General features: G+C 47.1%; 1 protein-coding gene across 11 annotated transcripts in view; it reads left to right on the top strand.

The window, feature by feature from the left end:
- Positions 1-13,795, top strand: part of CRB2 (crumbs cell polarity complex component 2) — a 147,323-nt gene that overhangs the window by 103,411 nt on the left and 30,117 nt on the right. The window contains exon 1 of one of the 11 annotated variants that reach the window (XM_080561910.1): positions 3,908-4,347. The exons of the other annotated variants lie outside the window; for them this stretch is intronic. Within the exon in view, the coding sequence (XP_080418036.1) occupies positions 4,275-4,347 (73 nt within the window). The 5' untranslated portion in view covers positions 3,908-4,274. Of the gene's footprint in view, positions 1-3,907; positions 4,348-13,795 lie in introns of those variants that run through there. 11 annotated transcript variants of the gene reach the window in all.

Raw genomic sequence — 13,795 nt, 5'->3', positions numbered from 1 at the left:
TTACAGGCCTGCTCCTCTGCCTTAACACTGCAATTTTATCTGAAATCAATTATTGTGTGCCAGGAAAGGGAGACCGGGTCAGAAACTCTGGCCATATTTCTATATTTCCATATCTTGAGAGTGTAAATTTTGTGTGATTGTTCCCAATTTTTAGTAGCAACTTCGAGGTTTTGATTTGCAGACAAAACTTGGCTCATCTGGCGTGTGGGTGTTGCGGTCGGTGTGCTGCTTGGCACGGGGCTGGTGGCTGTGGCTGGTGGCACTGGGTTGACAGCGCTGGTGGTGCAGGAATTTCTCCTCAACTCCTGTTCTCACATAGTGGCCTTTGCTTGAATTCATGCAGTGCAGAAGGGACATCTAGTGGCCAAATGGAAAAGTAGTGACATGGATTTTAAGGGTAATTGTTATTTGCAAGAAAGAGCAAATTTTGAGAGATTGGGCCCCAGAGAACCCTCAAGCATTACATCACCGAACTGTCTTTGAACCCTTCTGTTTGCAGAATTGGTCTGTGGGTCTGTAGGCTTCAAAGTCCAGAACTTTAAGTCTTTTTGAATATATCTGGCACTTTTCGGCTGTGATTGAGAGCAGAAGTGTACCAAAGCAGTGATTTTTCCAACGATTGTTTTGAATGGAACTGGAAATTTGTTTAACTAGCTTAACTTCGCTTGTACCAGGCCTGCAGTCACTGAGGGTTGTGCCTAATAACACTCGGCGGAAGCTGATGAAAAAAAATCAGAAGATTTTGGTCCCGTTAGATTGCATTGCTCAGTTCAGAAAACTAGAATATTTGTTTGGTGGTGAGGTTCCAGAACTGCAGGGAGGGAAGGTGAGGCTTGTAGTGAGTACCCTATGTGCATAGACAGGAGGCGGGAATGACCCTATTTTTACCAGCTTCTGTCTGTGGTACTGACTGTCACCTCACACGTGTAATCTCTAGTATCCAGTCTGTAATGTTAGCACTATTTAAGCCCAGTGTGAGGAAAAATAGTGCAACCATGCCACCATGCATAGTTCTTTGTGTGGAAAGCACAGACTGTTTTGTTCAGGTACTTTGCTGTGCGATTCGTTGTGAACTGTTTGTAGAAAAATGTGTAGGATTGTTTTCTGAAAAGTGTGCAAAAAAGGAGGTAACATAGAAAACAGAAAGGTTCTGCAGGGTACCCCAGACCTTCTCTCTCCCTTTTCCCCTAATCCAGCTCGCCTGCTGCTGCCCCATTTTCCTGGCATGCATTTCCGGCTTGCAAAGTTTCCTGCCTGCTTGCTGAGAATAGAAGCCTTGCTGTTACGCTGTCCTTAAGTCTCTCGTAATGAGTGTTACACAGACGAAAGCAGCTGTGTCCTTTGGCTCTAATTTTAATACTATGGTAAAGAGCAGATTATACTGACGTTGGGCTGCAGCAGCGCAGAGGTAGCACGAACCATGGCCAGTGTGGGGAAGGCTTTAGCAAGGATGACTAAGGACTTGGAGCTTATTCTTTAGATAACAAATCCACCCAATTGTGCTCTTTCTTTGGAAATGTAGTCAAGCCTAACAAATCAGGGCCTTAACAGAGTTGCATTAAAGTCCTTTAATTGGACTAAGCTGGTTAATACCTGCATTGGTTTCTGTATGCCCCAGGGCCCAGCACAGAAGTGGTCTGCCATTTATGTTGGCAAAATCCCATACAATTGCAAGCATGAATGTTGAAAAATTAAATTCTAATATCCTCATAGGTAGACGCCGGATTAAAGTATTTTACTTAGGATAATGAAGCAGATGTCTTGACCTGTGCAGGCTTTGGTAGCTTGGGCTAAATGAGCCTTAAGTCCCAGCAGACCTCTTAGATGTGCTACCAGTTAACATTGTCTGAAATGTACTGAGACACACCAGGAATGTTCCTCTCAAGCTTTTTTATTTGTTCAGCCTCTGCTAAACCGTTTTGCTCTTTGAATCTAGCTAGCAGGTACCAGGTCTTCAGGAGCCAGCGGCTCCGTCAGGGGTGTGAGGTGCCACAGACCCCAAAGCAGCAGCTGCACGTGAGACCTTAGCCTCTGCGGGAAGGCCTCTACTTTGTTCTGTGTGGGAGGTCACTACACTGCCTCTGTTGTACGAACACTGCACGGCCTGCAGGTAGACACACGAACCAGAAATTACTGTGGGTAGTTGTGAAGGATTGCAGTGTTCAGCTTAGAGAAGGTGTTTGGTGGAGGAAGAGCTGTGTTCCTTGCAGTGTAGCCGTGCAGTGGGTTCGCACATATTGCTTTGACAAGGCAAGTTGTTGGCAGCATCATTCACACAGGTGAGGCAAAAAGTTCTGAGCAGAAAGATTCTGCACGTCAGTGCTTGGTTACATCCCCTGGCAGCAAAATGAGAATCTAAGGAGGGAGAAATGAGTTCCAGATGGCTGCCGTAGCTGGCAAGAAAACCGATGCTGAGGCTGGTCTTGAGAAAACAGAGTGGAGACACCAGAGCTGGCAGTGGGGGCAGGGTGGTCCAGATAAGGTTGATAACACATGATGCATCATCTGCGGAGTGTTCTGAGGCAGGACAGTGAGGTGAAGCATTTGTTACCAAATTGTGGTGTTCCGCTGGTGAAAATGCCCACCGAACGTGCTGTTGTTCTGCCTTCTGTGCTGAAGGGAGAAACAAGGTGGTAAGCAGCCATTTCCCCGCACGTGGCCCGTCAGCCTGGCCAATGTAAATTACTCAGTGCAGGATTTCTGTTGCTTTCATCAGATTCTTGGGGGGGTTGCCTTTATTTTTTTCCTGCCATAAAAGATTTCACAGTGGACGAACATGTGAGTAATGGCAAAAGCATGAGTCTGTCTCACAGCTTTGTCTGAACCCCTACTGTAGTTTCGCATACACCTTTGTGCACAGCAAACGTCACATGAGACCCTGCCAGAGACTTACCCTTAGTTTTACCTTTACTTTTAGTTTTAGCTTTAGGATATATGGAGCACTGACTCCAACTTGGAAGCGTGTTTATTTTGTTCTACATTATCCTGCATTTTCAAGTTAAAATTGGTGAAGGTTTGCATGAATCTGAGCTTGCTCTGGGGGTTGTTGAATTCTTTACCTCAATAGTTTGCAGCTGGGACCTATTTGTGGTATTGGTAACCTGTATTGAATAGTAGGATACCTGTGGGAAAGAGCCCATGTTTTAGTACGGAACTTGTCCAAAACAGGAACTATTTTTTCATCAATTTCTGCACTTGGTTTCCAAGTCTGGCACAGATATTGTTAAGAGTTTGGAAAGGAAGAGAACCGATGAAGCACTGCAGTAGATTTGCAGCGTAGGTCTGTCTGCACCAACTCCTCGCTGTCTTTCATGTTGCTTTTTTAAGCTAGGAGCTCGTACGGCATCTTACCTGCCTTCTATTTTTAGTTGTCACTGGAGGGGTGAGGCAGTGTACGTAATTCTCATTAGGGTTAATTTAATCCAATTGTGATGTGGATTTGAGGTACTTAGGAGGTCACAATTGAGCGTGAGCTCTGTCTGTTTCCAGGTACTCCCCCCAAAAAATGGACACTGCCATTTTTTTCCACTTGTAAAACTCTAAGCACATGCATGTAACCGTGGGGATGTGATGTGGTGCTTGTGTTACACAGGTGTGTCCGCTGGTCTCTGTGACTGGGAGAAGAGGGTTGGCGTACGTCTCATGGGTTTGTGTGTTTCGTGGGTCCACAGATCTCGTGAGGCAGCAGTAAGGACCAATGTCTCTGCTCTTTGGAATTAGTAGTGAGCTTTTTGTGTCTTTCGGCTTATATTCTCTTTGGACAAGTCGTCCTCTTCTGGAAGGTCCTTGTCGAGCCTCACCTGGAACAGCGGATGCTGACTGACGCGGCACCCGCACCCCCGCCATGACCCCAGCGCCGGGCTCCTGTCCCGGCCGTGGAGATCCGAGGTTCGTTTTCTTCCTCAAGTCGGGGGAGCTCAGGAAAGCCAAAAGCCGAGGAAGCACGCGGGGGCCCGTTCCTCCTCGCCTCGAGCCGCGCCCGTCCCCGTCACTCCCCCCGCGGTGCCGGGGTGCCGCGGGGCCGGCGGCTGGGCCCCCGCAGTTCGCTCCGGGCGATCCAGGCAGCGTTTTCCCTGTGCTCCGGGGAGGCGAGCGGAGCGGTGCGGGGCCTCTGTCCACGGCGCTAGTGCTGGTCCCCGCTGCGCCGGCATGGAGGGGGTGCCTCTGCCGGGGGCCGTGCCGCCGAGCCCCTGAGCTAGGGAGCGCTGCTCCTCGCTGGCGTGCGGCTGCCGGTTCTGCCGGAGGCTTTTAGAGCAGCCGCTCTTAGACCTGTCATGGAATTAAAGAAAACTACATCCAGGGTGTGCGGTGCTGCTCTCCTGCTGCCACTTTTCCTCTTGTTTTGGGGTAAGTTTTTGTCTTCTGTGCCTGATTCTTACCCAGATAGTACGCGGTAACTTTAGATCAGGTCTGTGATCTGCCCTTGTATTGCAAACGTAACTGAACAAAATGCCGCTGCCAGGGTTAGATTTGGAGCCTGAAAACTTCTTGTCAGGAAGATAAAAGACATTTAATTCTAGATAAGTTTTTCCCTCTATTTATTTCTTGTCTCCTTTTGTCCTCCCCCCTGTGCACTTGTGAGTGCATTTATTCACTAGAGCTAAAAGCGTGTAAGGAAGTACTCAGCTATTGTAGTCACCGCTTGCTCCACTGAAAAGTTCTAAATTTCACAGCTGTGCCCATACAGAAGAAACGCAGCTTTATTTCCATTCTGTATCCTTCAGAAACAAGGCAAAAGAGGAGTGTATCTAGGGGAGTATAGAAGTACGTTCAAGTGTCAGGTATCTCTGGTGCAAAATGTGGAGGAAGAAGACAGTGCGTGAGTATTCTCTCTTAGAGATTTTGAAGAAAGTAGATCCGTCCTGAAAGTGCAATAAGTAATGAGGTAACAGAAAAGGTAACGAGGTGATGAGGTAACAACATTGCTTCTTGTTGTTGTTGTTTGGTTGCTTGCTTTTTTTAGTATTTTTTTCCACAATGAAAACTTACTTTCTAGCCGCAGAACATACTTGAGCATACTGGGGTTCTGCAGCTTCACAGGAATGTGTCTTTGGGCTTCAGAAGTCACCCTTGTATACAATTTCTTATGGTCCCTAAAAAATATATTTGTTTCTTCTGGAATGGGTGCCTGGAGATCTGCTGGGCCTAGACATCTGTTTTAGTCATCTAGGGATTATAAGGTCATGTCAGGAACATGTCCAACCTTTTACTGGAAAATATGATTGGGGTTGAACAGGCCTCCTTATGCTCTTCTCAGCACCGCCAGGCCAATGTATGTATATAAAAGTCCTGTTTGGTCGCCACTCAGATAGAACAGCAGTGAACAAGGATGTGAAAAAGTAAAGATAAAACTACAGTCAAAGTGCCTTCTCTCTGCTCATACCTGCTGGATGCTGCATTTGGGTGTTTCTCACACTAGTGGGTGATGTTTATGGCCTTTTTCAGCTTTCTTTTCATTCCCCAACGGTCTTTTTTTTTTTTTTTTTTTTTCCTCTGAAGCCTCCCTAAATTGACTTTTCTCTGATCACCTCCAACTATGAATATGAAGTCAAACTCTGTTGTTTCTGGGTTCTTTTTTTTTCCTCCTACCAGCTTCTTTGTGTGGTGCGTCGGCTCCAAGTGCCTGGAATTCCTCTGGCCACAGGGAAGCAGCAGGACTGTCTTTTGTATCTAGTAACCATAGCTACTGGTTTGAAGTGGGAGGCAGTCATGGAGCCTTTGTGCTGTGCAGGGGGAAGGAAGGCCCGTTGCACACACGCGGTACGTGGCTGCCAGAGTTGGCATGGGCTGGGGGTTGGTGCTGTTTGACCGCTGCACCGATAGCTTTCCTCTTTTGGCTGAAGCTCTTCTCTGGAACAGTATTTTACTGAGAATGTCTTTTTCTTTTGGAGGGTGGATGGCATCTCAACATAGCCAGTAAAGCTCAAGGCAAGCCCCGGTTTCCACAGTCTTTACACCTGCTCCTATTTTGCAAGGGGAGTTCAGCCAGGTTTTACCTGTACCGACTGGCGGTATTTGTGTGGCACCTGTAGAGCTCTTAAGGCCATAAGGAAATGCCTTTTCTTGCCCTTGTGTGGCATAGGACTACTTTTGTTATTTCTAATTGGCTGAGTCAAAATACCATTGAGGCACAGTGTAGCTAAGTTATTTGCTTAGAATTTGTTGAGAAAATGCTGGTTATCCAGATGGCCAGTTGCAAACTGTAACTGCAAGACCACCCGGCTCCCAGATCCACGCTATCTCCAGTTGTTTAACATAAACTCTGGAGGGAGAGTGGGGTAGCCTCTGCATGTGACTGCAGTTTTAGTGCTGCTTGCTGTGTAATGGACAGAAGAGCTCTCAGCTTAAGTTGTGTTCGAAAGTAGATTCTGGAGAACAGAACCAAGTGTCAGCTCTTTTCTGTTTCCACAACTCTAGGCAACAACAAGCACAGTAACTCACATACCTTTGGCTTGTAAAATGCTTTGGACGCCTATTGAGAGAGAACACGTGCAGGCAAAACTTTTTTCTGGCAGTTTGCTGTTTGCTTTAATGCGAGCTCTTGAGATTAGCTGGGACATCCAGCCAGTTTAAATCTTACCCTCTTCTAAACATGGAAACAAAGAAATGCAATCCTTTCAACTCTGTTGATTGTCAGTAAATTTGAATTAGAATTGGAAATTAAAGCTTATGACTCATTTTATTTAACTGACCACGCAGGAAACCCCCGTCTCAGTATTTGATCTGTGGAAATGGCTGAGAGATCAGAGAAGTGCAAGCCATGAAGGTCAGCTTGGAGGAGTGTTTATTGAGGGGAAATACGGGGATGTTGTAAGAACAGAAGATCAAAGAGTTACTGTGGCAATATATGCAACACTATCAAAACCATTTATTTATAGCTTGTGTCTTTCTCTAGGTTCTAGAGGAAAGATAGTGGGAGGTACATCTTCATAGATGTGTTAAAACATTGAACAGGTCATAAGAAAGATCTAGCTGGCTGTTTGTTAAGAGTAAGTTTAATTCCCTGAAGCGGTGCTTCTGATTAATGCTGTGAATGCCTCTGGCCATTATATTGGCACTGCTCTGCCCTGTGGATTGCTGCCCACCATGTGGCACCTTTCAGCAATCCACTGGATAAGCTAGGTGGGAAAGAGCCAGGAATAAGCAGTCTGCTTCTTTGAGGGAGTAATGTTATGCTTATTTCACAGGGGGAAGCTGAGCCACATCTCGTTATGCCTGTCTTCATGGTAGTCTAGTGACCTAGACCTCTATAAATTCTTCGCCAGTAGTTTCTGTTTGTAGTCTGTATGCATATCTGGCATGGAAATCTTCTGCCACACCAAAAACTAGCATGCAAGTGTTGTGGTTTGGAACCTGGTGGTCTCCAGTGACACAGAAGAGCGACACAAGAAGTAGGCTGGCAAGTGAGAAGCACGCAGTATCCATCTAAAACTTTGGATAGGAAAACCCTGAGTCTGAACTGATCCTTATAAAGGCCATGAACAGAGAATCTCTTTTAAAAATGCCTCCTCTGAAAGATGCGGCAGGCATTGGTAGGATCTTGGTAGGTACAAGTCTTACGAGGAGCGGCTGAGGGAGCTGGGCTTGTTCAGCCTGGAGAAGAGGAGGCTCAGGGGCGACCTCATCGCTCTCTACAGTTACCTGAAAGGAGGCTGTAGAGAGGTGGGGGTTGGTCTATTCTCCCACGTGCCTAGTGACAGGACGAGGGGGAATGGGCTAAAGTTGCGACAGGGGAGTTTTAGGTTGGATGTTAGGAAGTACTTCTTTACCGAAAGGGTTATTAAGCATTGGAACGGGCTGCCCAGGGAGGTGGTGGAGTCACCATCCCTGGAGGTCTTTAAAAGACGTTTAGATGTAGAGCTTAGGGATATGGTTTAGTGGAGTACTTAGTGTTAGGTCGGAGGTTGGACTCGATGATCTTGAGGTCTCTTCCAACCTAGAGAAATCTGTGAATCTGTGAATCTCTAGCACCTTCCTGGGCCGTTTATTCAGTATTGCCTCAGAGGTCACCTGCTGGTTGCCAGCACTGCTTTCTGATTATTTGATCTTTTTTTGAGATTTTTTTTTGTCATAGTGCCATGTCTTGCTTCACAAAACTTATCAGATCTGATGAACTGGTAGCCTCAGATGATAACTATGTTTAGATGCAGCCAGCAGATATATCAGCGTGTGTTTTTCTGCGTTCTGCTGTGCCAAGGGCAACGTGGGGCTTCGAAGGCCCTAGGATGCAAAAAGCGTCCCCGAAGAGGTGCGGTGTGCTCCCGGGGCAGGTAAACTGAAGGCTCTTGCTAAGGAAGGATTTGGTTTTGTTGGGTCACTGCTTTCCCCAGCAGATAGGCTCGCCCTCTGCAGTTAGCAAGCCTGGGGGGAGGGAGGGAGGACAAGCAGCAGCAAAGCCCCTTCTCAGCCTGCCCGGGCCTCGTTGTGCTGTGTGGGACCCGGGAGCAGGCGGTGGTGTGCGCCCTGTCACTAATCCTGTACACTGACCAGGACAGGGAAAGATCAGCAGAGGTCAGCAGGGATTTACTAATATAAGCACATGCCTTCCTGTTGTCAAGGAAACTGAACTCTTTCCATTCCTTTAGTGGGTGACACAACTGCTAACTAAGCTCTCGGATACCTGAAGTGGAGGGCTCCTCTCTCTACCTTCAGCCTCGCTGCCTTTCCCCAGCAGGAAACGTGCCAGGGTGGTCAGCGGGAGCCCTGCTGGAGTCGCATCAGGGTGGGCTCCTGAGCCTTCACCCCTCAGGCTCTTTGTGGGTTCCTCTAGCTCAGCCATTGTGGTGCAGTTAGGGGCTGCTGTTGGGAAGCCTGCTTTTCTCTCCTCTTGGTTGTAATTGGTCTTTTTTCGAGTTGTTGCAGTGAGCCGCTGGGTGAAATCCACCCGAAGGAAGCCCTTTTCTCCACAAGTCTCCTGAACCTTTTCATGAATGATGGCAACCAGAGGGGGCAAGGTGTAAGGCCAAGGAATTCAACAGGGCAGATCCATGCACAAACATATGTAATGCTTAATGTACGGATCGTAACTTTGGAAACATAAAGTAAGACTTGTAAGCATGAAGTAGTCTTTTCCCAAAGTATATCATTAAAATAATAGAGGAGAATATGCCTAAATCAGAGATGCAAGTTGCATAATGGAAAGCAGAAGTGCTAATTGAGGAGATGAAGTGTGTAAACTCTTTTCTCCTCCCTGTGGGAGCCCTGCTCCTCGAGGAGCTGACTGTATGTTCCTGGTGTGGGACTCGTGCGAGGCTGTTGGTGCCGCGTGGAGCCTGGTTCTCTGCCAGAAGCCTTGCAGCTTCCGCATGGCATTTCACATCCCTGCTGCCCTTCTGGGAGAGGGAAGCTGAGGGGGATGCCAGAAGTTAGAGCCATGCAGGCTAGATTCCCATACTTTTGTCTCAAAAAGCCCCACTTCAGATTGACCCAAAGGTAGGACAGACAATTCCTTCTATCATTAGTGCTCCCATAATTAGTCCAGGTAAAGTACCCAATCTGACATTGCCCGGGGCTCCAGAGCCTACCTTCTCCTGCTGGGCATTGTCTGCTTCTGGAGGTGATTCAGGCATCTGGGAATGCTGAAAGCCACGCCTGGCAGGTGTAGAAGTGGGCAAGTTTCACATCCTGGAACTAGTGAAAATGTGTTTGATAGTGTTGGTGTGAATCCAGAAACAGGAACAAAACGCACCCTTTTCTGTGACCGTCTCTCCTTGTGATAGGCAGTTGTAATACTTGCATTATGTGCAGAAATAAAACGTCATAGTGAGTAGAAAAATCTAACTTTTAAATTCTGTAATACCTCCGATGTAGAGCATTAAAGGCTTTGAATAATTTAATCTTAGAGGAGACTTGTGAGAATGTATAATAGTATCTATTGTATAAGCTGGACAATCTGATAAGGAAAACGGAATTGGCCTGCCTAAGCTCACATCAAGTTTTTGCCAGGCCAGGTAATAATTTTCTGGCATCCTGACTCTTAAGGCATTTGTGTCTATGATTGTGAGCGTTAGTAAGAGAGATGATAGTCAGGAGAGGGTGACTAGAAGAAAATGTACTCGGTGCAGTGCACATGCGTGCAGAGGTGTTCAGGGAGGTACCGCTGACTGCTTATAATTTTCTAGTGTGTGTTGAGATAATATTGTGCCATTTGAATGAAGCATTAAATATAATTAAAAATCAACCAAACAACATTAGTCACATGCCAGTGCTGTCCTTCAGTGTGAAGAAGACAAGATGATCTCTGGGCTGATAACCTAACACATGCCACTTTCCTGCCGGAATTTTAAGTGACTGCTAAGAGCACCTTGAAGGTAGTTATCAGCGAGGCATGATATCGTTGTCAGTGAGTACGTGCTAGGGTGACAGTTAAGGGGTGCCTTCCGCTGGTAGTGCTAACGAAATACCAGAATGGAGGGGAATCTGTGAAAGAAGTCACTTCACTGCAACTTATGGGCTTTAAAAACAAGTATAAAACTATTAAAGCCAATTATTAAAGCCCAGAAAAGCAGCTCATTTGCCTTAAAGTGATACAGAAGGTCACAAACCCCCCTCTTTTAGGGAAAACCTTTGTTAGCTTCTTTTAAAGTGCAAAACCAGACCTATCCTGACAGAGCTCAAGGAATGCTTTATATCTGTCTCTATAGCCTTTGAAGTTCCTCTTAATCCACCCCTAAATGCCTGGAACATATTCTTCAAAGAAACTGTGTCTTCTCCAGTTTCATTCCAGCATAGGGCTGCAGGATGGCATGACTGCAGTATAGTGGTTGTTGTTTCTCTGCTTAAAAACATCACTGATTTGTAATGTTCTCGTGAAAGGTAAAGGAGAAATCCTGATCTAGCAACATAAACTTTTGTGGAAAGCTATAAACTCCAGTCATTCAGTGACTTCTTTTGACCTTATTTTCACAATTTTCATAAAACAGCATGGTCTGAATTGTCTGTTTTTATAGTCATTATACGGATGTGGTGTAGCAGGAAACGCTAATTTATTTGTTATGCTTTATTAGCATTTATTGCATATTCATATGCAATTCACATTCACATAGTAATTTATGCCAAAATTTAGAGGAATTACTGTATGCCCTTGGGCTGATTGATGAAAATATCAAAAACCGAGCTAAAAAAATCATGTGTGTTCTCAGTCTAGGTGGCAGCCTCCATCCTTGATACCCGCTCAGGACGCTGGATTCTTGCAGACTGTGTGTAGCTCTCTGGTGATGCCACAAGTGCTCCGCTCACTTCTCACTGCTGAAGTCCCCCTTTGTGAGATGGCTTTGTAATAAGATCTGCCGAGAAGTAATGTCAACTCTGTGACAAATTATTTAGCCAAAACTTTAGCATTGCCACTGGATGGATGTTAGGGCTGCGCTGTATTTACACGGGGTCATGTTTTGTCCAGGGGGAATATTGTAGTAGTAGTGTGGCTGCCTGCCTGGGCATCCCTGCCAGAGGCCAGCTGCTCAGCTCCACTGGGCATTTCAGGCTTTGAGAGAGAGATGGAAATAGAAATGTGTCTTCCTTCTCTTCCTTCTTGTTTTGAGAACTTTGCTGTCTCTGGTAATTACCTGTCTCCTTGCCTAGCACCAGGGTGTTAAGGGAAGAGGTTAATTGATGCACACAGGTAATGTTCATCTTTTGATGTGGAAAGGTGCCAGTGCTGTGCTTGAAGCATCTCCAGTCAGAATTCTCACAGGGGCTAAAGTGGAGTGGAAAGGAGCCTTTACTAATTACCTGTTTGATATTAAATTGCAACAGGTGCCACGGTTCTTTAATGACCACTGCTGTGTTCAGCCCGAGCTGAGACTAGTTAGGAAGATCAAGTAGTGAAGAGGGTTTTTACTTTCAACTTGGCTCAGCACCCAGTGCGTCCAGCTGCCTTTTCTGCCTGAGGCCATGAATGTTTTAAATTTACAATTAGAAGATTAAATCCAGAAAGCAGATTTTTTTTTTTGCTAACCATGGAGACCCCTGACAGATGGAATCAGAAGCTTTGGACCAATGTGACAACATGCACTGTTCATTAATTACTAATCCAAAAAGGGCAACATTTTTCTGCAGAATAAGGTCCTGCTGAAGTCACCACTCTGAGACATAACTCAGGTAACATTTGGTCACCAGTAGCTAAAGCTAATCCAGTAACAGTGCAGGAAATGAACTTTCTCTCTGCAATCCTGTACATAACTGATGTGGAGATGCAGCTGGTTATGAGTACACATAACAAGTTAGCTGCTGCTGCTGTTCACAACCACAGTGACCTCAGAGGAGGCAGGGATTCTCCCTCTCTACTGCCTTTTTTTGGTAAGCCAAGAGGGCCTTTTGATTTTTTAATGAAACTTCATGTTTGCTTGACTTGATGTCTCCTCGGCCCCGTTGTATCTCCAAGTGTGGGGACGTGCAGTTCTCACCCGTTTTGTGCCATGGACAGGCATTAGCGGCTAGCACAGGTGATTGAGCACTGCTGTCGTATGGTGAACCAAATCAGAGGGGGTACCGAGAGGTATGTGTGTTGTGAAAGGGCTTTGGAGAAGACAGGAAATGTCAGATTTGACATTTATTTGCAAGAAACGTGTAGCCAGTCTGCTTATAATGGAAACAGAAAAGTGCACGTAGTCCTTGACGAGACTGCAGCCAGCCTGCGCCAGCAGTGCTTGGGGGTCTGTGGAAACGTTAACTTCTGTGCTGCAAATCGGAGAAATCGTCCTGAGCACACAGTGGGCTTGGGCTCCTTTTTTGTCACAGGCTGTGCTCCTGGCCTCTGGAAGGCGCGGGCTGGGCCTGGCTCCTCATTAGGCGTACAAAGGCTCCGATCTCCTGCCTAGGAAAGCTTTTGGGAATGGTTTCCTGGGCTCCCACTCTAATTGCTACAGGGATTCCAGGCAGATTCCGTCATCCTTGTTTTCTGCCTGACTGGGAATCTGAGAATAAAAGGGTTCACGGCAGAATAATGAGCCTGCTGGACAGTGCACGCTCAGCAGCAATCCCTGGCATCACATGGGAGAGGAAGGGGAGGGTGGGCGACAGGGATGATGCTGGGAAGGAGGGGAAGGGGCCGTCTAAATCCCTGAACACCCTCCCTCCCCCATCGACACTGCCTCTTAAAAGAAGACTTAGAAACACTGCAGTCTTTCGGTGGGAGGAATTAGGGGGAGGTCAGGGTAGGGGCAGGCTTTTGTAAACCAAAGTCTCCTGTAAATCCCTTTCAGGCCCTAAAGCCGGATGCCTCCACCTTCGTGCACAAAGGGACTGGGGAGCTGATGGGGCCGGGAGCTGACAGAAAGCCACTGACACAGATTAACTGCTGGGTGTGTAGGAGGTGCACCAGGGCAAGGCAAATGTAACCAAAAATGGGCTGGGGTAGTGATAGCATGAACGAGAGAATGACTACGGTCAGCCCAGAAGGGGTGCGGTGGTGGTGGTGTGTGATCCCGGCACGTCCTTAGCGCGGAGCACGGCGCGCTGAAACTTCTCGCGGCTGGCAGAAACACGGCGAGGGCCGGGGGCAGTGAGCTGCGGTGCTGAGAGCTGTGCGGGCCCGGCCGGTGTTTCAGTAACTGGCCATGCTCTGCCGGTGGCCCCGGCCCTTTGAGTAAGTGGCTGTGCTCTGCTGGTGGCTGGGGACCATCCTGGGGCCAGGTCCCTGTCACAGGCTGCCCACGGTTACACACACGACGCAGCAAAACCGGCAGAGAGCTGTGTGCGATGGCATGCGAGGAGAAGGCTAAGTGCTAGTGGTCCTTGACTCTCAACGTGAGGCAAAGGCAGGAGTGCCTCACCAGAAGCAGTAGCCACTTCTCAG

The sequence above is a fragment of the Anser brachyrhynchus genome, assembly GCF_964034855.1.
Source record: "Anser brachyrhynchus genome assembly, chromosome: 19".
Lineage (NCBI taxonomy): Eukaryota > Metazoa > Chordata > Aves > Anseriformes > Anatidae > Anser > Anser brachyrhynchus.
This window is presented reverse-complemented; position numbering and strand designations above follow the sequence as displayed.